This window comes from Struthio camelus, chromosome 8 (assembly GCF_040807025.1).
Source record: "Struthio camelus isolate bStrCam1 chromosome 8, bStrCam1.hap1, whole genome shotgun sequence".
Taxonomy (NCBI): Eukaryota; Metazoa; Chordata; class Aves; order Struthioniformes; family Struthionidae; genus Struthio; species Struthio camelus.
The window spans coordinates 21,724,966-21,752,910 of NC_090949.1; the positions used below are offsets into that span (position 1 = coordinate 21,724,966).

The 27,945-nt window shown below is 41.9% G+C and overlaps 1 protein-coding gene and 1 long non-coding RNA gene across 10 annotated transcripts; one reads left to right on the forward strand and one right to left on the reverse strand.

The window, feature by feature from the left end:
• Positions 1-516: 516 nt before the first annotated feature.
• Positions 517-27,909, reverse strand: SAMD13 (sterile alpha motif domain containing 13). 9 transcript variants are annotated; one of them, XM_068952680.1, is made up of 7 exons: positions 16,023-16,102; positions 15,265-15,354; positions 14,576-14,749; positions 11,491-11,575; positions 7,253-7,364; positions 6,513-6,602; positions 517-1,681 (listed from the first exon to the last, which is right to left on the reverse strand). In XM_068952680.1, the coding sequence occupies exons 3-7, from the start codon at positions 14,712-14,714 to the stop codon at positions 1,538-1,540; spliced, it is 570 nt and encodes a 189-aa protein (XP_068808781.1). In that variant the 5' UTR covers positions 14,715-14,749; positions 15,265-15,354; positions 16,023-16,102; the 3' UTR covers positions 517-1,537. The 9 variants fall into 9 exon arrangements, with proteins under 9 accessions (XP_068808781.1, XP_068808784.1, XP_068808785.1 ...); XM_068952683.1 differs by lacking the exons at positions 14,576-14,749; positions 15,265-15,354; positions 16,023-16,102 and adding exons at positions 23,586-23,756; positions 27,563-27,909; XM_068952684.1 differs by lacking the exons at positions 14,576-14,749; positions 15,265-15,354; positions 16,023-16,102 and adding exons at positions 23,586-23,756; positions 27,048-27,518.
• LOC138068040 (uncharacterized) lies at positions 13,249-23,574 on the forward strand. Its single transcript, XR_011142578.1, has 3 exons — positions 13,249-13,405; positions 13,915-14,030; positions 17,653-23,574. It is a non-coding gene; the product is annotated as an uncharacterized lncRNA (long non-coding RNA).
• Positions 27,910-27,945: the final 36 nt, after the last annotated feature.

Consider the following 27,945-nt stretch of genomic DNA (forward strand, 5'->3'; position numbering starts at 1 on the left):
TCACCATCTCCTCCCACCCCATTTCCACATTCACCACACTCCTCTGCTTGTTTGCTACTTCCCAGTTCCTCTGCTCAGCTTCACTGATGCAACCCCATGTCGCAGTTTCACAGGTCCTCACAAAGCTCTCTGGGCCAGGAATGACGGTGAGCCTGGACTGTTCTTAGCACTATCTGTGGGATACCTCCCAGGCGCTCCGGGGTAATTCACCCTGCTGTATCAGGGCCAGCACAGGACCTCTGCACCACTGGGAGCTCTAGAGGGGAGTAAGAGAAGTACAGGTGTTACTGGTGAACTGCGACCAGGGCTTCAGATTCTCACCTTCAGCACTGCCTAAACAAAAGCAAAAACAATGGAATCTGTAAATTCTAGGCAGAGGATGTTAGAAGTAACCACAAGAACATAGGATATTAAGTAGCTTTTGGTACCTTTTTAATGGGAAAATGGAGGAAAAAAAGGGAGCCCCTGATACACTGCAACAAAGAAACAGAGAAAGTAAAAAAAAAAGCTGTAAAGTAAACTGAATCCAAACATAAGCAATGCTTTATTGGGATATAGCAAGCAACCTATCAAATAGGGAACTGGTACAGACTGAACAAGACTCTCTTTTAACAGAGACGTATGGTGACAAGACAGCTTCTTTCAGTTTTTTAAAACAACTATCCGAACCGTAAGTAAAGCATCAAAAAAATCAACTGTTACAACACCATGACAGACAATAATATTAAAAAGTGCAGAATTTTACTCTTTTTACAAACTTCTGCATAATGTTAGAAAACAAATTATTATAAATTAAAAAAGAATAAAATGAAGTTTTTGTTTTGCAAAGCAACACAAACTTTTAAAAACTAACTATATTTTACACAGAACTACGATTAAAAACAGGTGAAACAAGCTGAAAATTTAAAGGACAGCAAAAAATACACAACCCAGTTTCACCTGTCAGCAACACCTTCTGCTATCGAAGGGGTTATGTTAGTTGTATGTACAGCTTTAAACATTGCAGCATACCACAAGTAAACCTTAATAAGGTCAAAAATAGGACCCTCTGCAAAAAAGGGCGAGTTGACAAGTCTCAGTCCCATCCCAAAATTATAAGTAGCAATAATTTCAGTAGGTCTTTAATGTACACCAGAACATACTTTTATTGGTTTCTCTCTCCCAAAGATGGATGTAAACTTCTTTTTGTTCTTTTTTTGGTATTCTAATTAATGAAAACAAGAACATGTCTGGCTCAGAAATGAGAATGACCATACTTCCCTTTTGTTCTGGATACAGTGATGTAGCTATCTCAACACGCTCACTGACAAATCCTAAAAGAGAAAATCGTTATGCACCATGTAAAAAATACACATCACCTCTCTCAGTTCAGACTTAGTATATAGTATATTGCCAACTCTATCCAATAGGATATATATCATTGTAATTTGGTTTAAATTCTTAATGGATATATTCTCTCTTTACAAAGTTCCATCACATGAAACCAAATTGCTTATTCATTGTTTGAGGCACAACATGGCCCCAATTAGACAATTCGCTATAAAGAGTTGTTCTTTAGATGTTGTGTCTGTAGAGGTTTTACGTGATATTCATAGATTTTCAGCGCAGGCCCCAGTTTTAATGAAAGTCCAGTCAGTACATCATTTCTTGTCATCAACAGTAATGATTTGCCATCAATTTCCTATAAGAAGAATTAAAGAGTTGATGAAGACAACGTACAAATTAACAGGTGAGAACAGTAATGCAACAAATAGAAGATTACTACAGAGGATCAAAGAAAAAAGAAATAGTAGCATTTATTTTTCTAAAACTTAATGTTTGTAACTGTTAAATTTTCTAATAGTCTGGTTTTCAAGTGCTTGCCTGTGCTGACTAAGGCACAAACACTATTTAGTTGGACACAAAACCCGAAGCTGCCTCACTTCAAAATTCCCTCCTTCTAAATCTATTTCAAATTAATACATACGTGTATAGATTGCCTAATTATCGGTCATAAAGGGAGGGATGGTCTTAGGGAGAAGGCAGTGAACTGCCTATCAGAAGAATTACCATTAACAGCAATGTGCAAGTTTGGACTAGTCTTGTCATTATCTGCTAACAACTTCAGGTGCCTGCTTTAAAAGACTACCCTTTGCATGCCTTCTTGGGAAAAAAAAAGAGACTCCTGCAATTAGAAATTTTAAAGGGGCATGACTATGGAAATTAACCGTCTGGAGAAACTTCTCTTCCTCCACTGACAATGAAGGAGGCTAAGAAGAGTGGCTTCCCAGTTTGGGTCTCAACACCTCCTACTTGTTTGTGCTTGAATTTCCCACGTTTAAATCATTGCTAATGCACTTTCTCTCAGACTGGTTTTCGGACCTACTTAGATTAGAAATCCTGTAGACTTTGGGGTGGGGGGGTGGTTTCCAACTCAAAACCTTTTCATACTGTTGCAAATTAACCGTGATTTTTCCAAAGTCAAAAAGCAAGAGAAAAAAATACGCATTTCTTAGCTCCCACCTCTATTTTAACACATGGGACTGTTCTTTCTATACAGTTCTGCAGTTCAATCACACTGCACTACCCAGGAAACATGAGCTACACCCACAGAACAGTGCTTGACTGGTGTTTCACAGCACAGCCAGATCTCCCAAGATCATCATAGCTCAAAAAAGTACGTAGCCTTATGTGTTCTCCAGCACTGGACTCTAACTTTTAAATAAAACATGCAAACACAACTTTGAATTTGATAGCAATAGTCAACAACCAGTTCAGCTGCTTGCATATATGGTTGTTGTCCATCACAATATAGTCAACTATCAAACTATATTGCCAAACTTTGTATTTTATAAGCATTACATTGTAATTATATTATTTTATAAGCATTATATAAAAACATCCCACATCAACATATGCCACTGCAGTATCTTCCTTACAAATATTAAATGTCGTCTTGCAAATGTCACAGATCACCCTAATATAAGGGAGACTTACATTAGCGTTTAGCATTAATTTGCCCAGACTGATCTCTATCATGTGAGAAAGTTTATAAATACAAAGAGCACAGAAAAAAAGAAAACACAACATAGTCACAGATCAACTGAAAGTGGAATTTCTTTAAAATCTAACCAGATATGAATGCTAATCCCTCAAGTGGAGCACAACATAACTTAGCATTTCTAAAAAAATATTTTCAGTAACTTTTTACCCAATTATAGCAGGTGCCTCCTTCCAATTACTGTTGAGAATGTTAATAGTTAGAAACAGTTTCTATTCTCTCCCTCCCATTTGTCACAATCCTTTTTGTGGAAATGCTGACATCATTGACTATTTTGCTCATTCTTATGACTGATCTAAAGTTGCCTTTTCCTCTGCTGTTCAGTGATGGAATGGAGGATGAAGAACAGCCTCCAGCTTGGTGGGAACCAAAGTAAATCCAATGCCTGGAATGGGAGAAACTCCAAAAATAGGAAAAGAGTATCTATTCCTTTCCCTCCTTCTTCCTCAGCAGGGTTCCCCATGTATTCTGGAAATGTTAGGAACTAGGTCATCTAAGGCTTTCACTGAATAGAAGATTGATTCTCTAAACATGTCTGGGGATGAGTGAATATGAACTCAGAATTCAAGTGTGTTACATCTTTGTGCCTATCATAAGCTCTACCTTTTTTTCCCACCTTTACTTCCAGATCTTTTTGCTTTTCCACTTAAACCTACTTCCACAGATTTGTCATAGTCATTCCATATTTTTGACATCAGATAAGGCTTCATACGCTTTGGTGACTTTTGTGAATTTCTTCTCTGCTACTTCTCTGTCTTCTGGATCTTTGTCAGGATGCAGCTTCAATGATAGCTTTCAGTATGCCTTTTTAATACAAGCTGCAGAGGCATCCCTCTGCTCTCCTAGAGCCTTATAGTAATCCCCCATAGTGCCAGAATGGTCTCAGTGCCTGCGTTCCACCACACTGTGGCTCTCCTAGAAGGCAGCAGCAGACACCAGCTGGTGTCCAGCCCCAGCTTTCAAGCTCGCTGAGGGTAACCATTGGCAAGGAGTTTTTATGATACGACAGCGAGGCCAGCGAACCACTAATAGGTTCCTTTGGCTCACTGGCATACTGCATTACTACTGGTTAAGAAACTGTTGGTGGCAACACTAGCATTTCCTGAAGCAAAGCAAACAGCTTCAGTCTTGGAGCAAGCCACAGCCTCACATGCTCCCAGGGCTGCCACAGAAACCTCGGCAACACCCTTGGGCAGACAATAGTTCTTTGAAGGTGTTTACACCCTCGTCCCTCATCTGTTCTGCCTCTCTCTTTAGTTGTCCTGTATCCTCAACTCCTTGGCTCAGCTGGAAAGAGTTGTTTGCTGATGTTTTGCTTTTCATAACTGGGTGATATCTTCTTTTAGTTGAATCTGTTTTCATCAGAGAGATCTTTGGTCTTGCTGACATCAGTGGAACTCCAAGAAGGAAATATAATCATCATTATCACCTACCAGCATTTACAGCACAGTTTTTAAAAAAACATTCTATAGTCCTTAAAACGTTTCCTCTAAGTAAGAGATATTCAGGTCTTACAAGATCATTGAGCCATTTGCTTCACGGGAAAGAGTCCATACTTACTTAGAATTCATTAAAAGAAAGTCTGGACTCAGTTACTGTTATGTAAATTCTGAGTATAACAACAGATCTCATGACTGCATTCTGGATGACAAGGAAACCATTCTGCTACCCCTGCTGAAGCAGTTCAGTGGAAAACAATTTCCCACAGTGTTGTAGATGAAATGGGATACTTCCCCTTGCCATTTACAACCTCTTTCACCTTCCAGTGCATATCTGGGGGAGTAGCAGATCAAATGAATTTAAGTTTCTGAAGCCTGGGAAAGCTGCTGAAGAAAGGGTAGGGAAATTCAGAGAAGGCCACAGCATCAGCTGCGTGCCCTGTGGCTCCATACACAGAGGATGGCTAGGAGCTCAAAGTGAACCAGGCAGCATTGCCACAGCCAGAGGGTCTGAGAGATCCTGATAGCATTTATCAGAAGTAAACAGAGTTAAAGCTAGTGGCTTCTAAAACAGCATAGAGAAAACAGCTAAGAGACCGGTAAGAGGTTAGGCGCAGAGTTTCAGTTTAGGCTCTTCCTGGTGCAGACTGGAAGGATTGGGCAGAGCTGGGATGGAGAACCAGGCACTAGCCTCTCCCAGTGCTGCTGAGGGAATGGAGGGGGAAGAAAATGGCAATAACTTCTGCTATGAGAAGTGTCTGCTCACATCACCTGGCCTTGGTGGCAACTGTCAGCCTCTCCTCCTCAAAACTCTCATATCAAGTGACGTCGGCAGTAGAAGCTCAGCCACATTTCTGCCCATGGCCGTTTACTGCCTATCTTTCCTAGCAGAGCCCTGGCAACACATTCCTAAAAAAGAACCTTACTTTAGCTTTCCTCCCAAAGCCACTCGCCCTCACTGCAGAATACTAATAACACCTGTACGCTCCACTTCTATGCTGCCTTCCATCAGGCTGTTGCAAATTGCTTTGCCAAAACTCATGCATTAGCCTCACCTTGCTGCTGCAAGATCAGTAGTAATTACTGCAGTACTGTTGAGAAGGGAGCCCAGGTGCAGAGAGGTTAAGATATTTGATGAAAGTCAGAGGTATCTGTCAGCATAAGGGAAAAAAACACCCAGAGGCCTCAATTTTTTGGCCTGTGTTTTTCTTAAGTCACTCTTCCCAGTGTTGTTGAAAAGACATGAATGCTAGTATTAAGGAATGAATACACTTAGAGTATTTTTGTTTGTTTACCCATCTTCAAATTCTGAAAAATTAGCAGGAGCTGCAGGAAGACCTTCCCTCTGCACCCTTCCAGAGAATTACCCAGTAACAGCTTTTTCACCCCCCTAGGTCAAAGAGCTAAATTTAGATACTGTGTTACACTCATCAGTTACAATCAGATCTAGTTTCACTGTCCAAGCGCTGAAGGTCAGGAAGATTAACCTGATGAAGGGGCTAACTTTATTTCACTTTAGATGCACTGTTTTCCTGCAGAGTTGCCAATAACTTGCACTGGCTCAGCACTTTGGAATGTGAGGCCACCTATTTTGGTAACTAAATACAAGCATTGGCAACTAATTTCCTGGTTCTCACATGCAAACCTATGGACTTATCAGAGAAGACGCTGGAGTGCATCTGGAGATGCAAGTTTCTTCTCTGTGGAAGAGATGCACTGTAGGCCAAACTTTCCTATCCTGACCTGCTAACATACTTTACCCATACGTGTTAAGCTCCTTGCTCACCAAAACTGCCCAAAAAAACCCATCTATTAGCAATATCTATAAGGGAAACCACACAGGTATTTGTTACATTGAGACAAACAGAGACCACCGTCATGTATGTGAGCTGGTAAAGCTATCCCTAGGGTCAGTACCACAAAGGCTATGCTTGAAGCAGCAACCTGTGGGAAAAGGCTGTACATCAGACACCATTTTCTGTAGAAGGCAGTCCATAGCTGCCCCCTTAACTGACTTTCTCCGGTAACTTTACCTTGTCATGTAAAAGCAGATGGGGAAAATTTTTCACAGAAGACAGGGCTGCATTCTCCAGTTCACAATTTTTGCTCAGCTCACAGATATGCTGCAGGAAACAGACTCTCCAGATCTTACTCAGGCTTAAAAGCACCAACAATGTCTTCTGCCTCCCTCCCACAAGCCCCAAAAAGGAAGACCTGACCTTCTTCTCAAACTGAGAGTCCCCGAAACATGCTGCTTCTGTGCAAGGAAAGCTCCCCCCCCCCCGCTTATAAACTTCCCTTTTCCCCATTTCCTTGCAATGTCAAGCCAATGGGACATAGCAGCCCTTTTTTTCATCCAAGGTCCTCAAAAGCAAAGATTTTATCCCAGGATTTTATAAATTCATGAGTGTATTTGCACAGTGCACTTCGGAAGAAGTGAAGCACCATTCCCATTTTAAGCAACAAAACAGTGAAATTGAATGCTTGTATACGGAGTCTGAGACAAAGTCAAAAAATGTGTTTTCATTCCTCAGCTTTCAGATGAGTGTTTTGAACACATACTCCATTTTCATTTCACTATCCGTATCTTGCGGAGCGATATTGTTACTAAAAGATCACAGTAGTCCCATGGATTTTCACCCTCTAACAGTGATTTTCAAGGATCCTTCACACCTTACCATGCACTAACTGAACGATCAGATCCATTGCAAAAACGTGCAGTGTGAGAAAGTGGTGGCAGCCAAAGTGAATGCATGTTTCCTAACAGATTTACCTGTTCTTGAAAAGCATTGGCTTGTTCTTCAAATCCCGCTGTTCTGAAGTAATTCACAACATCAATAACAGCCCAGTCAGCAGGGTCTGGAGGTCTCCCGTTCTCTACTGAACTGCAAAATGCAAATCCAGATGAGTAATCACTAAATATGTGCAGACTATGTGCAGCTGCTTCTTTGTGCACAACCCCTGTACATCCTCTCCCTTTCCATTTCCCCAGAAAAGGTACCCTTCAAGATCCCCCAAGAGACAGAACAACTCACTCCTGTTCTCTTCCATTTCAAAGACCTGACACAGGGACAATTGAGATACCTCTCCCTTTAGAAAAGAGGAAAGTACAGGAATCTGCATGTCAGCCAAAGGTAATCAGTCACAATCCTCACCTGTGGAGGGCCTGCCTTCGCAGCTGGACAACAAAGACTACCATGTCTGAGATACCAAATCCCAGTATTTTGAGACCTCAGTTTGTTTTCAGCCACCAAATACTCATAAAGAATAGCAGCATGTGGCTAAGTCTTTTCCCAGATGAGACAGTACTTCTTTGCGACATTGGTAGGAACTACTGGAAACCAGTTCTACCTTTTAAAACAAAAACAGAACCACCAGTGACTGTGCTAATTGTTCAACATAAAATATCTTCCAAAATTGCTTTTGGACTCATCTTTAGACAAATCTATGGACTTCTTAAACAGCTATTAATCCCAGAAAATAGCTGTTAAATACAATCAGAATGAATTCGTTCTATGATTGACCTCAGGCAATTGCTTGCCACAGTAGCAGAAACAACCAATCATCCGTATTGCTATCCTTATGCTCATCCTGCATTCCTTATCCTCAACCTGCCATTTTGCTATCTCAGATAACCTCTGTGTACCTGCAAGTTCTTGGTGAGAAATACACCCAGTGAACTTGACTGCCTTTCCTGCAGCAATTTAGGGGCATAAAGAGCAAGACGTCTTTCAAAATAAACAACTTTTAAAACATGCTTCTCCAACTAGAGGTCCTATTTCATACTTCAGGTTCATCACAGATATTTTCCACTGTCATGCATGCTTAACAGTAATGCTAATGATGAAAAAACAAATGTGTACACATCAGGCCAGATGTCAGGGTCCTGCCCATTTCAGGCCCTGAAGTTTAGCCATAGTACCTTGATTTTCAGCAGCAACAACTGGAAGACAAACACAGGTCATATTCTCCTGATAGCATGGTTTTTTTCTGCTTTTCGAATTTTTCTTTTTCAATTATTGTCACCTCTGTGTTGGCTAAGCTTAGTAAATGGCTGCCTTAAAGAAAGAATGGCAGGTCACTATGATTCAGAAAAGCCTAATTATGTCTTTCAGCAAAATATTCGAGTGAATCAAGGGCCCATCGCTTTCAACCAGCCATGAGGAGAAGGGAGCAGAATTACAGATGGTGCCTCAAGTCATTTCATTTCTACAACATCCCCAACTTTTAGGACTAGCTAAGCCTGTGACAGAGTACTCAAACACAATGATTTTCACTTCTCTCATAACTCTTGGAATGTACCTTTAAATATGGCTACAAAATTATTGCCCTATGGACTCACACGGCAATCTGGGTATCACGCGGTATGCTGCACTTGGCCTTCTAAAAGCCATGACTCCCGCTTATCCCATAGAATACACACTTATTTGAGGGCAATGAGCTAGGGACCAGAGCTTCTTACTCTTACTCATCAAGTAATACCTTACCTCATGAACTACTTCACTGATTGCAATTACAGACCTTACTGTAATTGATTACCTGACTCTCTGGCCTTATGAGAGCTTCACTTTTTTTTTTTTTTTAAACATAAAAAAAGGCCTTTCAACGAAGATTTTTGGTATTGTCAATATTCTGAGGCTTAAAAAGTAAAATGTGCTATGAAACACACAAAATCTATACATACTCATCGAAGTAAAGTTTGAAGGTGTACGTTCAAATCTTTGCATAAGATATGCATAAGATATGCATCCTTAAGACACAGACTATCATTCCGAATGCTTCGTCTCCTACATAAAATTAAAAACAAACAAAAAGATCCCAACAACCGAATGTTGAATTTTATTTAATTTCTCCTAAACAGCAAGTAAAAGATTCCATCTGTTAAAAAAAAAATACCCCTCCAAACTCTATTTTGCTTACTTCCCAAAGCATTTTAATCTCAAGCTAGTTATGGTCACAAACCCTGCCTTTCACAATTTCGTATTTCACCTCAAGTGTATTAGTTCTTCACATAGCTCTTCTTCTAGTACAAGGGAATACACAGACTGGTCCAGCCCAATCCCAGGCCCAACTGCAACGACTTCACAGGCTCTGTCATAGACTAATCTCAAGAAATAACTGCAAGTTCCTGCCTCGGAGAATAGTATCTTGCTGGACCTCAAGTGGAGCCAATTTCCACAGCTACAGCTGCAAGGGCAGACTCAAGGGCATGTGGCAGACTTTTGGAAACTGGCTGCATTTTAACCCATCTATGCATACAGATGCTCTTTTGGCTTGTACATTTTAACAGTCTCTTCCTTGCCTTGTTGTTGCACATGGATCTTCTAAATTCTGTTTTCTTGTCTAAAGAGAAGAGCCATAGCTTAACCATGCACCTCTGTTTGCGAGACATCCTGAATGCTGTAAAACCTTAAGAGGGATGGCATCTTAGGCTGTAAAACAGATACCAGATGCACTAATTATGAATAGATTTTGCCTGTGTGCTTTGCACCACTGTCCCTGTGCCTTTATTGCCATCATGTGGCAGAAGCAGCAAGGCCTGGTAGGATATAGCTGTGAACAAACAGATTTTATCCAAGCTATTTATAACCACTTCAAGAAAGCACCAAATACTTGCTTTGTAAATATGTGCACATACACATTGCATGCATTCATTTTGAAACCACAGCTTCAGTTCAATTTAATTACAATCCCCATCAGCTTTAAAAAGCCACCTTCATAATTAGTAGTTGAGCCTTTATCACCTAAGCCTCAGGGGAAAATAATTAAATATAAGCTGTCCTTGCTTTGACTATTTCCCTGCTTCCCTCCCATGGAGTCCTCATTGTAGAAGCGAGACTGCTAATTGAAGGTGGCTTCTGAGGACATATAATGGTATAATCTACATATATTCACTGCATAGGCAAATACATTTTATATTGGTGTGGTGTAACCAATGACTCAAGTAGGGGGGGAATACACTGATTTTAATGGCTGTCATCAGATCTTTTGATGCTGTGCCATAATCAGGTGCTTCATCAGCATCCTAAAGCAATCATTATTATTATTATTGTTTATATTACTCTACCACCCAGGGGTCTAGGCATTACCAGGTTTTCTTCTAAGGCTCATGGTAAAGCGATCTGAAGGAGAACAACAAGATGTAGCTTTGCAGAAGCGTTGCAGTCCAAGAGGAGAGACTAGGAACTCTCCAGTTCCTCTCTTTGTGTTATGTATCAGCACAGTATCTATAACCCTAAAGCTGTAATGTCCATTTTTTTGTCCACTTTAAGAGTCCCATTTCTTGGGTCTTAGGATTACTTAGGATTGCTACTCCTAATTTAAGAATTGTTGATCTTCAGGGATACAGAAACTCCTTCAAAAACAGTTCCTACCCCTTAGCAAGCAGCCCACCACACTGAAGAATATCATAGGGCAGCGCATACCACGTGGAACTCTGTCTTATTCCCATTCCAGGTATCTTGGGGGGGGGGAGGAGGAGGAGAGGGACTTCCACACAGGACATTTCTTCCCACCTGGCACTGCTTCTGCAAAAGCCACTAGGCTGCATGTACAAAGACCCTTAAACTCCTCAGGCACCATTTGCTTTGCTGCTTCTGCTTTGCAAACCCTTCCTGAGGAGTTTCACCTCTCCAGTCAAGCTGAATGGTGAAAGGAGCTTCTCCTGTATCAGCAGGCAGCTGAGTGGAGGTGCAGTATTGCTTACAATACTACTACTTACTTTACTCTCTGGTTGAAAGACTAAGTCAAAGGAGACACTCCAACTTAAGTTTCTAGCTTCTGCATCTCTCCATTGCTATACAGCCCTCCCACATACCCCCTTTAATCAATTCAGTGCCCAGGACTCTTCTATGTCAAAGCTGAAATATAATAAAAGTAATTGAGAACAGGGAAACTTTGAAACAAGTGAAAATGGAGCCGTCGACCCTTGCCAACCAATTTAAGTGAGGAGAAAACTAAAATCCAATTCCATGTGGTGTTACATAAACTAAACACTATGGATTCACTTACTTTTTGACATCCAGAGAGCCATTTTCCTTGTTTTCCATGTCAACAGTTAGCATGGGGAGGACAGAGGTTTCTTTTACTTCAGCAACTAATCAATAGGGGGGGGAAAAAAAGCTGCATGTAATTATCAGCAGTATGAAAACAGCAACATAATGTAACAGAAACAGGCATTCTACAGAGACACAAGCATGATTCCACCTGAGAATAAAAGTGCAGTCATGGACTGCTTTCCTCAAAAGCCTGGCAAGGCTGATAATAGCTAATAAAATGGGAACGCTGAACTGTGCTTCAAACGCAAGAAACGCTTCATGCCTGAAAATCAAGGATTGTAAAGTTAATTTTGATCTTTTTGTAAACTAAAAACTTTTTTTCCTAAATTGCATGCTCACATTTACACAGGGAAGAGATGGAGAGAAAGACCAACCTACTATAGATATATAGCTACGTATCAAGTGCACTTATTATACCTCCAGTCATCCTACTATATTAAGGATCACAGATGTGTGATCTTATCCTTAAGTGAGGTTTTTGAAAACCATATCCCTGTTTTATAAGTGAGGAAGCTGAGGTACAGATGAGCAAAGTGTTTTAAGCACAAGTCATGCATAAAGCTGGTCAGCAGTTATAAATTGAGCCCAAAACTCCTGGGGCCTAAATCAGTACCTTATCCATAAGACCATTCTTTCTGCGCTAGCACAGCCTCTTTTGTAGGTATATTGAATTCAGTAGAGGAAAGGCCTGTACAATGAACACAGAAGAAAAATCCAATTTGTTCCCCTCCTTGTAGTGTGCTAGAGTATTTCCACCACACAGCTTTTTCTATAACTTCATGAAGCACGTAGAAATGACCCAAGTCCTCCTGTTGCTGTTGTTCTTAAATAAGTCATTCCTACTTCACAGAGCACATAGGAACTGACCAAGGACTCAGGATGATCCTGCTGTAGCATTAATGGATGCCAGAAATGTCATACAGCTCTAGGAAGTACAGAATAGGGAAATCATGCTCTCCAGCTAAAAGTTTGCAAAAACAGATGATGCCAAATAACATCGCTATTAAAAAAATAAGTTAAAAAAGCAAAAGAAAAAAAGAAAGACCATTTATTATACAGTTAGCAACACGTAAAACACCAAAAACAACAGTTACAAACTAATCAAAAAGGCGTTTCTTCCAGTACTGTTGACCAAATAACTCAATGCTTTCTCCCAAACCACTTCTTAGTTCACCTGAGGTGACCACAAAATGACAACTGCCACAACCTATTTGCAAAACGTTCCTCGACACAGCGAAACAAAACGAAAAGGCGACACCGAGCTCGTGTGCGGGGTATTTTCGGCGCAGCCCTCAGCCCCACACAGCCACCCAAACTTCAGGGGGCAGCACCGGCTCCCAGCACTCCCCCTCTCCTCCAGCGGGCGAGGAAACGGTTCCGTCGGGGACTGTGTGACACGCGTTCACCATTTTACAAGCATCTCAGAAACCATCCGCCAGGCAGCATTACACCACATTGTCATTTTTTGGCTGGGGCGGGGGGGGGGGGGGAAGTAAGACAGAAAAACCTACCTACGAGCAACTAAACCAAAGCATTGCTACCCGCTGCTCCGGAGCGGCGGAGCCCCCGGCTCCCGCCCCCCCCCGCCGGCAGCGGGGCGCTCTGAGGCGGCTCACTTTGACACCGGGCAGCAGCCCCGCCTGGCTCCCGGCCCGCGTGACGCGGCCGCCACACACGGCCCGCACCAACCGCCGCCCGCGTCATGGCGGCCGTTTTAAAGGCGCAGCGCGGCGCCGCCTCGCTGCCGCCGGGCACCCGGCTGCCGCGCAGGAGCCATTTGCCACCTGCGCGCTGACAGGGCCCCGGCGCGGGGATGGGGGGCTCCCCCCACCCCCCCCCGCACTGCAGCCGTTAGAAAGGGCACCCCGGCAAGTTTGCTCGGAGTGGGAATCGCGGGGCGGGGGCGGGGGGGAAGCGGGGACAAACAGCCCTGGCGGGTCGGGCTCCTTCTGGCAGCGTTTACCTGTGGGAAGAGCTCCGCAGGGCACAGTTTTCACCGTTTCTTTGTTGGAAAGGCTGCCCGCAAGGAGAGCTGCAAACCCTCCTGTATCGCGCTGCGAAAGAGTAGCGCTCAATGCAAGATTCATGACCCGAGTTTCTTGGGACCTCCTTGTAAACATTTCTACTCCTCCTACCAAATGGGATGTATTTAGTAAGAGTTAAAAAAAGGGGGGGGGGGGGGGAGAAGGCAAAAAACCGACAGACACTTTGGAAGTATGAAGCAACTTATCTGGGGAATCTTTTAAACAAAGTGAGAAATAAGAACAACCAGATCTGGACAAATGGATTTAAAAGAAATCACATAAGATGTATTTCTGAAATGAGTTAATCAGCTCAAAAGTGACATTTGGCTTTCTTTGAAACTGGACCCTTTCAGGTTCGGGATGGCAGAAAGGAGGATTGGGTAAGGGCACCAGTGCCGTGCGGCTGCAGGCACCACGCAAAGAGGAGATGGAGACGGCAGTTCCCAGGGAAGGGCTGCGGCTTAGTCACGTAAGCGTCATATCTTATTTCACAAATAGACTCACCGATATCCATGGGTCTTCTTTTACAGTGAGATACAACTCATAGCACCCACAAACGACAAAGTCTGGCCCACGAGAATAAATTCTAACCCATGCAGATTAAAACAAATTTTGGCAATTTTCCCCAGCGATTTCCCTCCCTTCCCCCTTTTTTATATTAAGATTCATTTTTTAATTACTATCAAATTTCCCTTGATTTAGGATACTTTCTAACTGTATAAAAGCATTATGTAGATGACATGCCATCAGCAGTAGGAAAATTAAACAAACAGTAACAAATAACATATCCTAGTTTCTCAACGCAAATGCTTTGCAAACTTCCTTTCTGTGTCTGAGCCACAGCTCAGAGGGACTGTAATGCTACCACCTTTAGAGCATCGTTAATAGCCTGGATTAGTACAAATTAGTGGGATGTGTTACTTACAGAATTTCTTTCTAAGACAAACCACTCCAAATTACACCCTCACTGTTCAGCGTGAGACAAGGTTAGCCGCGTCAGAGGGACATCACTACCTGCTTGGGGATCCGTTCCAAACGGACCAGTGACCTCCGCCTCACTTCTGCGCAAGAGGCACGACTTCACCAAACAGCTCCTGCAGCTGGCACGGGCAGGCGCCCTGAGCTGCGCAGGGCGGTCCCAGGCACCGCGCATCTGTCTCACGCTGGAAGCAGCTTAGTGCATCCTGGCTGCACGATGAAAGAGAAGTTTACACGACTGCTACCTGTCTTCTGAATGGAGACTGAAGTCACCAAACTCTTAAATTACAAGCACTAAAATCACAGGAAAAGCGTAGTTTTGTGCAAAGCGGACTTTTGAAAAGACTTCCCCGATTATTTCATTTTGCCTAACTTACCTACTGGCAAATGAATAACCAAAGCTCACAAAAATAACGCAAATAATACAACTTGACCATGTATTGAGTATGAGTGCTGATAACTGATGGCAGTGGGAGTCTTCACTGCTTTAGATTTTAAATAAATGCAGATAAACAAGTATTAAATATACTGCACACTAAAAAAAACCCTCTTTACTTCACATCCCAAAACATGCTGCAAAATAAGCCACATAAGGCAATTATTTTTTGTTTCTCAAGAAATTAGTCTAAATGAAGACATATTGAATTTTCTGCATCATCTGGTTTCTAGCTTTGGTAATGAACTGACATTTGAGGATACAAATATAAGCCAGCTATTTTACTCACAGTCTCTCATTCCTTCCATCACGTTCTTCAATTAATCCTTAGAGTATTTGAATTAAGGCTCACACAGTAGGTGCATTCTTTTTAAAAGACCTTGAACAGTAGAGATAGAAATTTTAAGAAAATGAGCTGTGGAAAAATTCAGTGTGGAGTAGGATCTGTGGCTTGTATTTTAATTCACTTTTGAGGTAAGGTCATTCAATTAAAATAAGATTGTATCTGTGGAGAGATAAAGCAGGAAAGTGACATAGACTTTTGACTACTTGCATCCTACTTCTGGCAAAAAGCATTTTCCAGCCAGGCCGTGTAAGGAACAAACTGAAAACCGAGTTTGCAAATCCAGGTTGAGGGACCAACTCTGGGTGTTCCTGAATTTCTTCTATTACACAAGATGAAACACACAGAGATCAGTGCAGATTCTAGACACAAATGGATCATTTTCTGGGCATCAGAAAATGCCAGTTTTCTGCTGAAAAGCTTTCTTTGTGCCTGAAGTAACAGCAGTATGTGAAGCTGAAATACATTGCACGTGTGGCAACGGGAAGCGTAGCATCCTGCTAGCTGAACAGCAAGACACTGAAATTCAGCTCTCCAGCACCAAGATAAAGCCAAACACCTTTTTTCTTCCCATGTCCCAGGTAAAAAACACGGATAAATATGTTTACAGGGAAAGTCAAGTGACAGCACAATACAGGACTTTCGCTCCGTGATTTCATTTTCCTCCCGGGGTAAGCTCCTCTGCATAAAGAAACAAGCCTTACATAGCAGAATGGATTGCATCCACTTATAAAAATATATTATACTTTTTGTCAGTAACGAATGAACGTTTTAGAGTCATGCTCTGGGGAAAAGCGAGTCCGAGGTCGCCACATGGCGGGCGATGGAGGCTGAGAGGAGGCAGCTGAGGGCAGGGCGCGCGAGCCCCTTTGGGCGGGAGGCGGCGGCGGTAACGGCCGGCCGCAGGGGGCGGGGCCGCCCCGGCCCGCGCGCGGCCCCGCCCCGCGGAGCCCGCCGGGCCGCCTCCCTCCCGCCAATGGCAGCCGGCCTGGCAGCCGCGGGGCCTGCTGGGAGCTGTAGTCCGCGGGCGGGAGGGCTCTCCGCGCCGCCCGGGCGGCTCCCTTCAGGCCTGCGCGCAGGCCAGCTCGCCTTGATTTCAAGGTCGCTGGTTGCAAACGGCCTGCGAGGGGTCTTTCAGAACGAGCTATCGGTGCTGCTCACTGAAACACAGTTAGGAGGGTGCTTTGGCTCTGGGAGCGCGGGGTTGCACTGAGGTGGCTGTCCGGGGAGCCATTTCAGCTGCTGGCGCTGGTCGGCTTGGTGAGCCCTGGCCGGCTGGCTGGCGATCCAATTCACAGCTGAGGAGGAAGGGTTGCCAAGGGAAGCCCAAAGATGCCACTCAGATGTTGTTAAAAGGCAGAAATCCTCAGCTTCTCTTCATGTGCAGCACTGTAGGAGGTCGGAGCCACTGGGCGCTGAAGAAAGTGCTCGGCATTCAAGGGTTTTGTGGCGGGGGAGTTATGTCTTTTTAAATAACTCCCGTCACAGGTGTTGACTGGAGCTTGACATTGACACAGGTTCATGATGACAGTTTGCCACTCAAGCTCAATTAATTTATAGCTATTTCCAAACTATTAATAACATTAGCCTAAAAAGCTTTTTTTGCATCACTTCCTTCCTAGCAATATAGGACTAAAAAGGGGCCTTCCGGGCTGCGGGGGTTGATGCCCTGCCATCGCAGACAAACTTGTCACACAGTTGCTGTTGAATCCATATCTAGAGCTGGTTTTGAGCCTTTTTAGAATTCCCGCCCCACTTCTCCAGTCAAATGCCAAATGGTAGTTAGGAACTTTGAATTTACAACTTGAAAATGCACAGACTGTTTATACCTATTGTTCTTATGGTAATATTGTAATAATTATTTTCTCTGTCTAGTATTTACATACTTTTGCAGATGGAGTTATTTGGATTATCTTAGCCCTTTTAGATTCTCTTTGTAATATAAGCTCTCCCCTCCCTGAGCTCGTTCCCCATTCCTCTTTCCTGTAAATTAACCTTTCAGGAGCAGACATTTCCATCTGCGTGCTAGGGCCCCACAAGTACTGTGTACCTTCCCTCTTTCTCTGCTCTGAATTCCCTCTGGGTTGAGACTACCCTCATAGGGGTCTTTTATCACACCCATATTGCACTTGGCAGCATTTAGCCATCCTGAGATCAGTAAGTACCTTGGGGTCTTCCACAGTCACTGCCAACTGCTGAACACCCAGAAAGAGGAGGAATCCCTGTTACTGGTCCTGATTGTGCTGTTCCAAGACCTTTTTCCTGCTCCCAGCAAACTTTCCTTCCTAGTTAGGGACAGAGCTTTTTCAACTCCTGTTCTTGCTTTCTTTCCAGATCGTTTGAAAGGATTTTTGCCACTTACCTTTATCTGCAGCATCAACAGCTTACACCTGTTGTCTTGCTCTCCCTTCCCCCCTTGGGCTTTCATAGAGGTTCCCAGTGAGATACTCCAGTCCCCTGACTGAATCCAGCAACAAAGCTTATTGTTCCGATTCCTGTGCTGGCAAGGAAGATCACCTGAAAGCTGTGCTGCATCTTCTTCACGGTCCCCTTCTAACCTGCCAGGTTTTTCTGCATGCCGAGCGCTATGACATTGCTCTGAAGTTGTGCATAAAGCCTAAGCAGAAGGCTGAAGCTAGCAATCGTGTAAAGCAGGTGTGGAGGGAAGATAGGCAGAAAACCTGTGCAAGAATACAGTACCTCCTTTGTACCAACCTGGCATTCATTTCTAAGGCACTTAAGTGCTCGTGTAAGTACTAAAGTCAGAGCACAAGAGCCAGTCAGCCTCAATTTATATTCCATGCAGTGAATTGCGTAGACTCTTACAAAGTAAAAAAGAAGGGGAAAAAAAAAAAGATCCTATAGGGGTACAACAAGTTTTGCAAGAGCTCTGGCCTTCAGGTCGATGCATGGGTTGAGAGCTCTGCAGGTGCACAGTACCAAATCAGCAACACAGCTCCCCTTGCTGCAAGCCTGGAGGGGAGGAGCACCGCTTGGATTTACTGACAGGACAGTGATTAACGGGAGGGCAAAGCCACTCTGTTTTGACTTGAGAGTCCCTCAGAACTTGTTGATTGTTTTTCTTCAGATTGCATGAATTTCAATGGAAACAAGTTGAGTAAGTGTCAGTAAGAACCTCCTTTTTACAGGTTCTTTAAATCATAAAAGAAAAATAATGGGTAGGGAGAATTTGAAGTAGGCTATTATGTGTTAAGTTACATAGTCTGCTTTTCTTATCTTGTACTGGTTTTGTCACTGTGTTGAACTGGAGCATTCTTAGAGATGGAGAGGAGTACTGGCTTTTGGGTGCTTTCTAATAAAAGTCTCACTCTTCCACTGGCTGCACCTTGGGGGATTTACAATTGACTTCTCTTTAGAAAACTGTATTCCCTCTGGCTGTTGTGTAATGCAGCGTTATAAAAGCCTTGTCCCTTCACTGAGTTACAGCTTTTTTTTTACAGTTCCATCATCACAGTTTATTCTCCAAATGCCTCTCCTTAGTATGCTAAGATCCGTTTCACACAATAAGCATTATTCAACCTTTTTGTAATTATACGAATCTGCAATAAGATGACCAGAGTTGCACCCTCTTCACACCAGGCTAAAAATGAATGCGTATAGAAACTTACTAAAATGCAAGGCCAGCAATGAGTTTCTACTCGTTTCCTGTGGTTTCCAAGACTGAACTGCTTAAGCATATCTTCCTTGCACTTGAATTATATCCACTTCACTTAGAATTTCCTGCCCTACTTATTTTGCTCTGCTTGTTGTTATGATAATTTGTCCCATATTTAATAAAGCTACTGTCCAGATTTAAATCCTTGTTATTTTAAGCTTATATATCAAAAAGTCATTATTTGTACATTTTGTACATTGTACAGTTCATTCTGCCCATACTCCTATACTACCGGTAAGAACTGCCACTTAATTGCCTAGCTAGTGATAAGGTAACAAGAAGCTTTTAAAAATATTCGTATGAAAGACCAAGAGTGTAAGACAGAATACAGTTTAATAGAAGACTTTTATATAAATATAGCTCAGAGATAACCCAGTGAAATAGCTGTTAAATTTGTGGGAAATCTGAAAGGTAGCAGTTTGACTGTGTGAAATGAAGCAAATGAAAAAGCACACCATACTTGTACACAAAAACAGAAAACTCTAGTGATAGGCAGGAAGAGGAACGGTCAATAAAAACAAGCAGAAATCTCAGCTATATTTTAAACACTCCATCAGCGTATTGGTGCTAGGTTTTCTTCACTTTGCTGTGAAGCTTTGTGTTCTAGGAGGAATGATCCCAACCCAGACTGATCTTACTGACTCCTCCTTCTGGCTATCAACAATGCTTTGGTGGCTTTTTGAACAGCGACACCGTAATCAGTAATAAGTAATCGCTAAAAACCACTAAAAGCCTGATTTTGAAACCAAGGAGACCTAGTGACCCACTTGGTGACCAGCACTGACAGTGCAAGTTGCAGGTCCTTTTGCTGCAAGGCAAGCAGAAATATAAGACCCCTGCCAGACAGTTTTCCCCTACATTGGTCTCAAAGTCAGCTCCACACACTTCTGCTGATCCTTCTCATTCTCAAGATAATATTTACAAGGGCAAGGCTGCCATCATCTTAATAGCAAGACAGTTCTGGCTGCAAAATTTACTTCAGATATATGGCCAGCTTCCCATATAAGCTTTTACTTCCCTGGACACTGTACCTCAGAACTGGACCACTACAATACTCTGTCGAAGTGCGTATATCTACAGGTCTGTGCGGTACTCGCAGAACACCTTTCCATGAAACAGAAGAGACTCTACTCAGACTGAGAGAACACCACAGACACTCGATTCACAAGCTGGAAAATACTTTCTGCAGGGACAACCCAAAATACTTCATGCTAGACAGAGGTCCCCTCTCTACAAACCCTAATTTATACATTATTTTTACAATAGATAGGACAAACATTTATTTTCCTCAGTAGCCACCTTTCAGCAGCAAAATATTCCAGACCATTTGGGTTTAGCTCTCCCTTGTTTTCAACATGGAGACATTCATTAAGAGCCTTCTCCATATGTGCCCCCTAAAGTTTTTCCTGGATCCTAATACAGGCTTTCTGAGGTGTTGCAGATTTTCCTCTTAAAAGTCTTTTGGAACATTCTTGTATCGCTTTCCCAACAAGAGGTTTTGACTTAGAAGTCAAAGTCAATAAGATTCAGGACTTTGTTTAGACTCAGCAAGAAAAAGAGGTGCTGAGGTCTATCCTGGTGTCAGAAGTCTACTTGAACCGGGCAGTCCCTTTATGATTTTCTTCTAAAGAATATTCTGAGTATGTGCAGAGCTTTACACAACACTTGGACAGACACAAGGCCTTAAGAGATGTCCACCTTTGTTAACTATAGCCTTATAGGGGGGTGAACAGGTAAAACAATCACATTTCAGAGATATTCAGGTGGATCACTCAGCAAGTTTCTAGAGTGATTAAGTTTTTCCACCAAATATCCAGTACACTGCAGGCAGCATTAGCCTGCTTCAGAAACGTCAGTTTCCAAGATTTGTAAAGCCTGTCTTGGTACCCTCTGCCATCTTCCTAACAGATTACAGTTTTGATATAACCTGATACAGCCAGAGCTGATACCAAGCGTGGAAGACCAGAATACTGTATTTATCCTATTGATCAGCCGGAGAGGATGCTGCTCCTCAGCCCACAGAAAGAAATGCAGAAGGGTATTTTCCGCAGTTCTGAGACACTGCTGTCACGGGTGTTTGTGGATTCTCTCTCTTCTCTCACCCAGCTCAATAGGCATTGGACTATGAGGAAACCAAAAGAAAACATGACAACCCTACACTTTATGTGGAAATATGAAAGATGAAAGGGTGCATGTGTGGCTTGGCAGACAGTGATTACAAAAAGTACCACCTTGACTTCAAGAAATGAACCATCTCACAGTGGGTAAATGTTCCAGTTACATGTTAGAAGTCGAGCTTGTTTCCTCTCTCTTCTGTCCTTTGTTATAAAGCAAAGCCAAAACCAAACACATGTTCAGATGTTAACATGAGCAGAAATGACATTCAAAAGTTATGCATCAAGTTTATAAATGACCTGACCTTCTGAAAAATATACATTTGTCCTGTACCAATATGAAAAGAAAATCAAGAATGGAAAATACTCAGCTGTAAATTTTTGGATAATGCAGCTTTGATCAGAGATGCTCTCAAGAGCCTATGTACTGTAACATTTTTACCTTCTTTACAACTGCTCTGATGGTCACATCATTCAGAAAAATATTGGTCAACAGTTTTTGCCTGTAAACACTATTGCTATAGTTATACAACCAACTAGAGATGCACCTAAATTTTATCAGCATCCAACTCTCTAGAAAGTATTTATAATTGAGAGGCTATATATCATCTATTTAATCATCCAGCTTAGAAGCACTTTTCAATGAGTTTTTCGCAACAAGTTGTTGGTTAAACACACTGGTTATTTGAACTTTCAAGTGCACATAATACAGAAATGGGATTATGTGTTATTAAAATAGAAGAAAACTGATCCTAGCCTCTAATTAATATAGGATTCATCAGTCAGGGATTTTTTAGTGCAACTTCTGTACATATGAAAGATTGCTTTTGTTCAAATTAGTGTCGAGTGCTTCTTTTGTAGTGGTATTAAAAACTGATACAAAAAAACAGTAAAAAAAACTACTGCAAGCATTAATTAACAATTAATTATAAAAGTATTTAAAAGCAAAAGCTACTAATGCAGTACTGCAGCTGACATTTATGTATACTGATCCACACCATACAAATGTGCCACCTACTGGCAAACGAATGCAATTACAGCATTTTGTTACAGAGAGACCAGGTTAAGGTGGAAGCATAATTCATTTTAGTTTACAGGTTTTTGAAGTAATTTGGAGCATAACAAAAAAAAGTTCAAGAAAAATAAGAGTTGAGTTCTGTCCGTTAACAAGCAATGGCAGAAGTAAGACTAGTTTAAATAACTTTGGACATGTAATATTACCGAAGCCCCAAAACATAAATTTGGGTAGCAGTACTTGCTCAAGAAGAGCCACTAAACTCTTGTTTGGTGTAAAAAGAGTACAAAGGCATTCTTTTTGATATTTCAAATGACGTTTGTGTGGTTAAAAAAAAAAAAAACTAATTTATGGTACTACTAGGAGTTTGTTTTTTCCTAGTATTCTCTGCAATTCTCTTAGCAGGTAATGTACTTTGCACCTGCCACAGCCACGCAGTGAACTACCTTTCCCAAATGAAGAAGATAGGGGTGGGTTTGGCCATATGGGGTACCTCTCCGCTCCTGTTCATGATTGCTTCAGAAAATCCCTCACCAGAAACCTAAGACACAGGAAGCAGTGCTCAAGCAAAGTATGAAACATGTAGAAATTGATCTAGAATTGCCCTCGGCCAAAGCCACAGGCAGGACGGTGGGTAGACTGCTTGATGCAAATGAAAATTTTCCAAAGAGTTCAAAACCATGTGCTGTGCACAGAGAAGAGAATTCCAGCCCTTAGTTACTAAATGATGCTACAACACGCCTTGCCTCTTTTACATTTCACATATGAATAATTAACTAGGTTGCTTCCTGCTAAAAGCAGCATCTTAAACTTAAGATTTCATTTGCTCAGAATAGTTACAACACAATAAATAAGGAAGGAAATGAGGAGCTTTCCTCAGATATATACTGTATATATATGCATGCACTATATATAGTGTGTATGGTATATATTATACTATATATGTGCTATAATACACAAGTGTGTGTGCATACATATATATATATAAAATATGTATAATACTGAAATTCTTATCCAGATTGATTTCTACATTCATATCAGTTGCTCCCCAAAACACTCTGTCCATTAGCCCACAGCAAATACTCCCTCCTCACACGGGCCATGACAGGAAAAAATATGAACTAGCATTGTAAGAGCATCTGCTGCAGGAATAGAGACTTGGAGATTGAACAGGGACCCGATGCGGACGTCCTGCTGGAGCCAAGGCACTGTGTTATGTCCTAAACCACTTGCAGGTGCAGAGCAGATGTTTCTACAGAGAAGCCTGTATGGTAAATCAAAACACATATGACCTCAAGAAGGAAATGCATTTCCTTGACCAACATTTGAGAGCACATAATCAGAAAAAACAGACCGACTTGTTCATTTAAGTTTAACAAATTCTTACACCTTATGATGCCAACTGTAAGTTTACTTTTGTTGATCCAAGAAGTTAGGGAGGTATGTGCATTGATGGACTTACCAGAGTAGGAAGATAAAGGCATCTGACTGTAGATAGCTCATCCGGTCTGAAATGGTTCACACGATACTGTAAATGAGTGATGTCTTGCTCAGGATGTCCATTGTCTTTTAACAGACCTTCATGATCTTCACTGTAAATTCAATGAAGCAACTCTCCTTTGGTCTGTAAGGACTGAAAGTGACACAAGTAAAATTATAGTGTCCCCCCCATCACAATATAGCGAATAGTCATGTAAAGAAGGGTTGAGCCACACCCTGTTACTAAGATGGATTTTTTTCTGTCCTATTGCCTGAAGATGGGTTTCATGTAATCGCTAGCTGCATTTGAAGAAAGTTCCAGTTCTTCAAACTTGGCTAATTCAGTAAGAGTTCACTCACAGATGTATTTTGTGATAACAGACAGGCTCTTCCAGTTAAGAACAAGGTCCTGTGGCTGCTTAAAGTGCTGATGCTTGGTGAAGCCTTGACACCGGGCATGCAGTATTTGGATAATTTCAGGCTCTAAGTTCAAAGGGAAAAAGAGATATACCTTCATACAGACTTTACCTTGCCCTGCCAGCTGTTTCTAATGCACTTTGCAAGTAAGGCTCTGTAAAGTTTTTCTTGACAGTTTTATGCCACTTGGTGATACGTTTGTTTGGTCGACTTGCTGTGCTCAGTTAGTTTCTTCTGGAAGGTTGGCAGTGAAGTTATAAGTTCTGTGTGTGTGGCCATTTCTTCAGTGCTGGTGGCCAGGAAACATCAGAATTGTGCCTCACCTCTGGCTTGACTGAGGTAAATAAGTAATGGCACTTTGGATCAGGTGGCTCTGGAGGTGGATGCTTGTTTCTCCCCAGTTCACATTTGCTCACGTTTAAGGCAGAGCTCTCTGAAGTGCTAGCATAATTTTGCCCAGACAGTTTCTATGGATCTCCACAGAATGGCCATGGGCCAGGATATTCCAGCTCGGAATTAGAATAGTTCCTTGTCACCCTTCCTTGGAGAACATGGAAACCTGTGACAAGGGGCAGGTAAAAGGACTGAAAAGGTTGAGCATTTCACTTGAGCTTCGCTGTATAAGGTTATGTCGGTTTTCCCAGTTAGTTAAATATCCTTGGAATTTCTTAGGTAAAGGTTTCACTTCACAGTGGAGATTTGACCCAGTTCAAGAGGTGGTTCAAGATCCTTGACCAGCATCATCCCCTGTAAAAGCCACTCTGTACTGGAGCTGACAGCTCAGCATTATGAGTGTCTGCAGTCATATTTCTCACATACAGATAGTCTTCTGATAAGCAGCGAGCCAAAGCAGAGCTTGTCAGCCAGATATGAGCTCATGTCAACGTTGAAGCAGATTGAGGTGTCCTGAAACCTGGCGTCTGTGATCCAATGATTTCGTTAGCACAACTTGCTGAAGCTCTCGGACCGTTCTGCTGCGGCCTCGGGACAGGGCTCGTTCTGGAAGCCCTGGCACTGAACACAGCCTTGCCTATGGAGTTAGTAGAGCTCCTCACGGTTTCCGGTACCCCCTGATATATTCACCACTCTGCCATCTATAGCTGCCTCCCCAGGCACCTCACCTGTGCTAAACTGCAGACTCCAGCGTGCAGCATGCACCAAGCATTTTCTGATTAGGTTTACCTGGGAAATTACAGTGCTCTGTAAGACAGCATTAAAGTGTTTTAAGGGGCAAACAGGGGCAAATAGGGCTATGGCTTTGTGGCTACGTCTCCATTAGCAAGCAGTATGGCCTAATAGGAGTGGAATTATAAAGCAAACCAGTATCACTGACCCAGCATCCACACACATTACATGTTTCAGGGTGTTTATTTTGCATTAGCCCTAATCTGACCCAATGGACTGACTGTCCAGTAGCAATCGAAGCAGCTTAGATGCACTTCTGGAGCACAACTTTCAGTTTAACTTCACCCAAAAGAAATTCAGTTCATAAACTCCAAGACCATGCTACAGTAACTGGGAATGACTGGGAGATTTACCTCACAAGCGCACTCCTGACGTGAGCTAGTGTGCTAACGTTAACAAATTATATTCTTATATTATCCACATGTATCCCCATGTCATGTAGATCTTACACTTCTTCCATCGTGACCTTGTTTCTGATGCAACATAACGTTTTTATTAAGGTGACCTGTTCCGCTCGTCCCTTCGTTTTTACCCACCATTAAGCAACCCTGCCAGACATACACTTCTTGATACCTCCTGCGAGAGACAGGGGATAAAGGGAACCTACTTACTGCGGATGCACATGATAAACTTCTTATGGTGGCAAATAGAAAAAGGGGTATTTTACATTTGAGAAATGACTGAATATTGATTACGTTGTCACATATTGCACAACTAACTCCTATGAATTGACAATTTTAACACACACAACATCAATTAATGTGCCTGTGAGATAGGTAACACCTTGGCTAAGTAAAGCAACATAATGTTCCTGTCATTAGAGTCCTGACTCTTAGATCCCTGCTTTACACAACATGTCAAATAGAAGCTATAAAGAAGAAAGAAATTGAAAGGATTTTCCAATCAAGCATTCATTTTGTTGAACCAGCAATTACCTGTGTAAGTATATACACATTCAAAATATCAAGATAGATACACAACAAGGAAAACTCAATAGGAAATAGTTCTTGCAATACAGCTATGCAGACCAAAGTATTGAAGTGCCGTTAAATGTAAAAGAAAAGGTGTTGGCTTTTTTAGTTGTTATTATCTTCATGGCAGAATAATTTCAAAAGATTAACGTTAACCAAACCAGAGAGCAGAGATAAAGAAAAATAAGGAATAAATTTTTATTTTTAGAATGATACAAGGAAAGTGAAAAGCACAAACAAAACCTTGGTACTATCTTTCTAAAGAGGAGTTAGAGAGGAGTAGGATTATTGAATCCATTTAAGTTATAAAAGATTCCTTTCCACAAAGGTTTATCAGCATATTTATAAAAGATACATACACTGTAGAACATAGTTACTTTGTAAGCCATTTAAAGTATTCTCTATTTACAAGACATTTACATAATACAAATGCTCTCATTTCACCCTTTCTCACTATTTAAGATCTTAGATCAAAGAAAGCAACAAAAAAAGCCTCTAGTTTTGGATATAAAATTAACTTTTTCTGAGGAAGGAGAAAGATGTTCCGAAAGAAAGGCGCTTTTCGTATACATGAACAAAAGATACCTAAAAATCAAGGACACACGATTCAAACCAGGCTACCACAAGTAGATTTTACAGTAGGCTGTGTGCGTTTCTGACAAGGTACAAGGAAGTGAAAATAGCTCTATCTCTGAATCCATCAATATTTTAAAGGTTATTATCCAAGCCTAATTTTTGAGTAAGGTAAATTGCTGTTTTTAAATTTTAATTAATTTCTTATCACCAGCATCTTGACAGCCACCACACTGCCATAGGCAGAAGGGTCTGGAAAAAAGCGTGGAGAAATCAGAGGTATCCCTCTCTCCGCTTACCTGAAAACCTGCTGCTTCTCTTTCACCTAATTAGTTCTCTGCACGTAGCATCAAGCGGAAACGGTTTCCATTAAATGAACAAGTACTGACCCGGCAAAGCTAAATGGCCTCCCTGGAAACAAGTCTAACAAGTACCAGCCCTCAACCTGTTTTACTTAAAAATTCTTGATTTAAAGTAACCTATTGCAGACACTCAAGTCTGTGAAAGTATCCAGCATGCTCCTACAGTTAATTGCTGACTTATCAATCAACATATATTAATTGGAATGAGCATTAAATGATCTGCTGAGCTACTGCTGACGCAGGAGGTAAGGAAGTATTGCTGCATCAAATATTTGGGGGCGGGGGGGAAGGGGAAGAACATCAAGATTTCCCAGCGCTCCAATTTTCTCTCGGTTGCCATAATCAACAAGATTCTTCCTGAAATTTTTAAAATTGCCTGGACACTGTCATAGAAAGTCATATTGCTCTATACACCCGAATGTTAAGACTTTTCTTCATTGGAGGAAACTTACCTGAGGCAGTGTCCAGCTGGATTTTCCACAGGATCTTGGAAGCAAAGGCAAAGGAAGAAAAGTGTCTGACCTTTTTCTCTCAGCAAAGGAGAACATCTGTTACTGTGGCTGTTTGTGTTTGGGAACAGATCGCTGGCCTCTCTCATCAGGCTTCTACCAAACAGAAAAATGTTACATCCTAAAGAGAGTTTTTGTGTTGCAGCCATGTCCATGTGTTAGATAGCGTTTTCTTTGTTTTGTCCTTAGGCAAAGGTACCTCATTCTCAGGACGCTTCTCAGTACAAAGAACAGAATTTGAAATTAGATACTGGATTGCTAGTATCTAGTTACTGTGTTATCTATCAAAATCTGAATCTTACAGCTGAACACTAATAAGGAAAGTG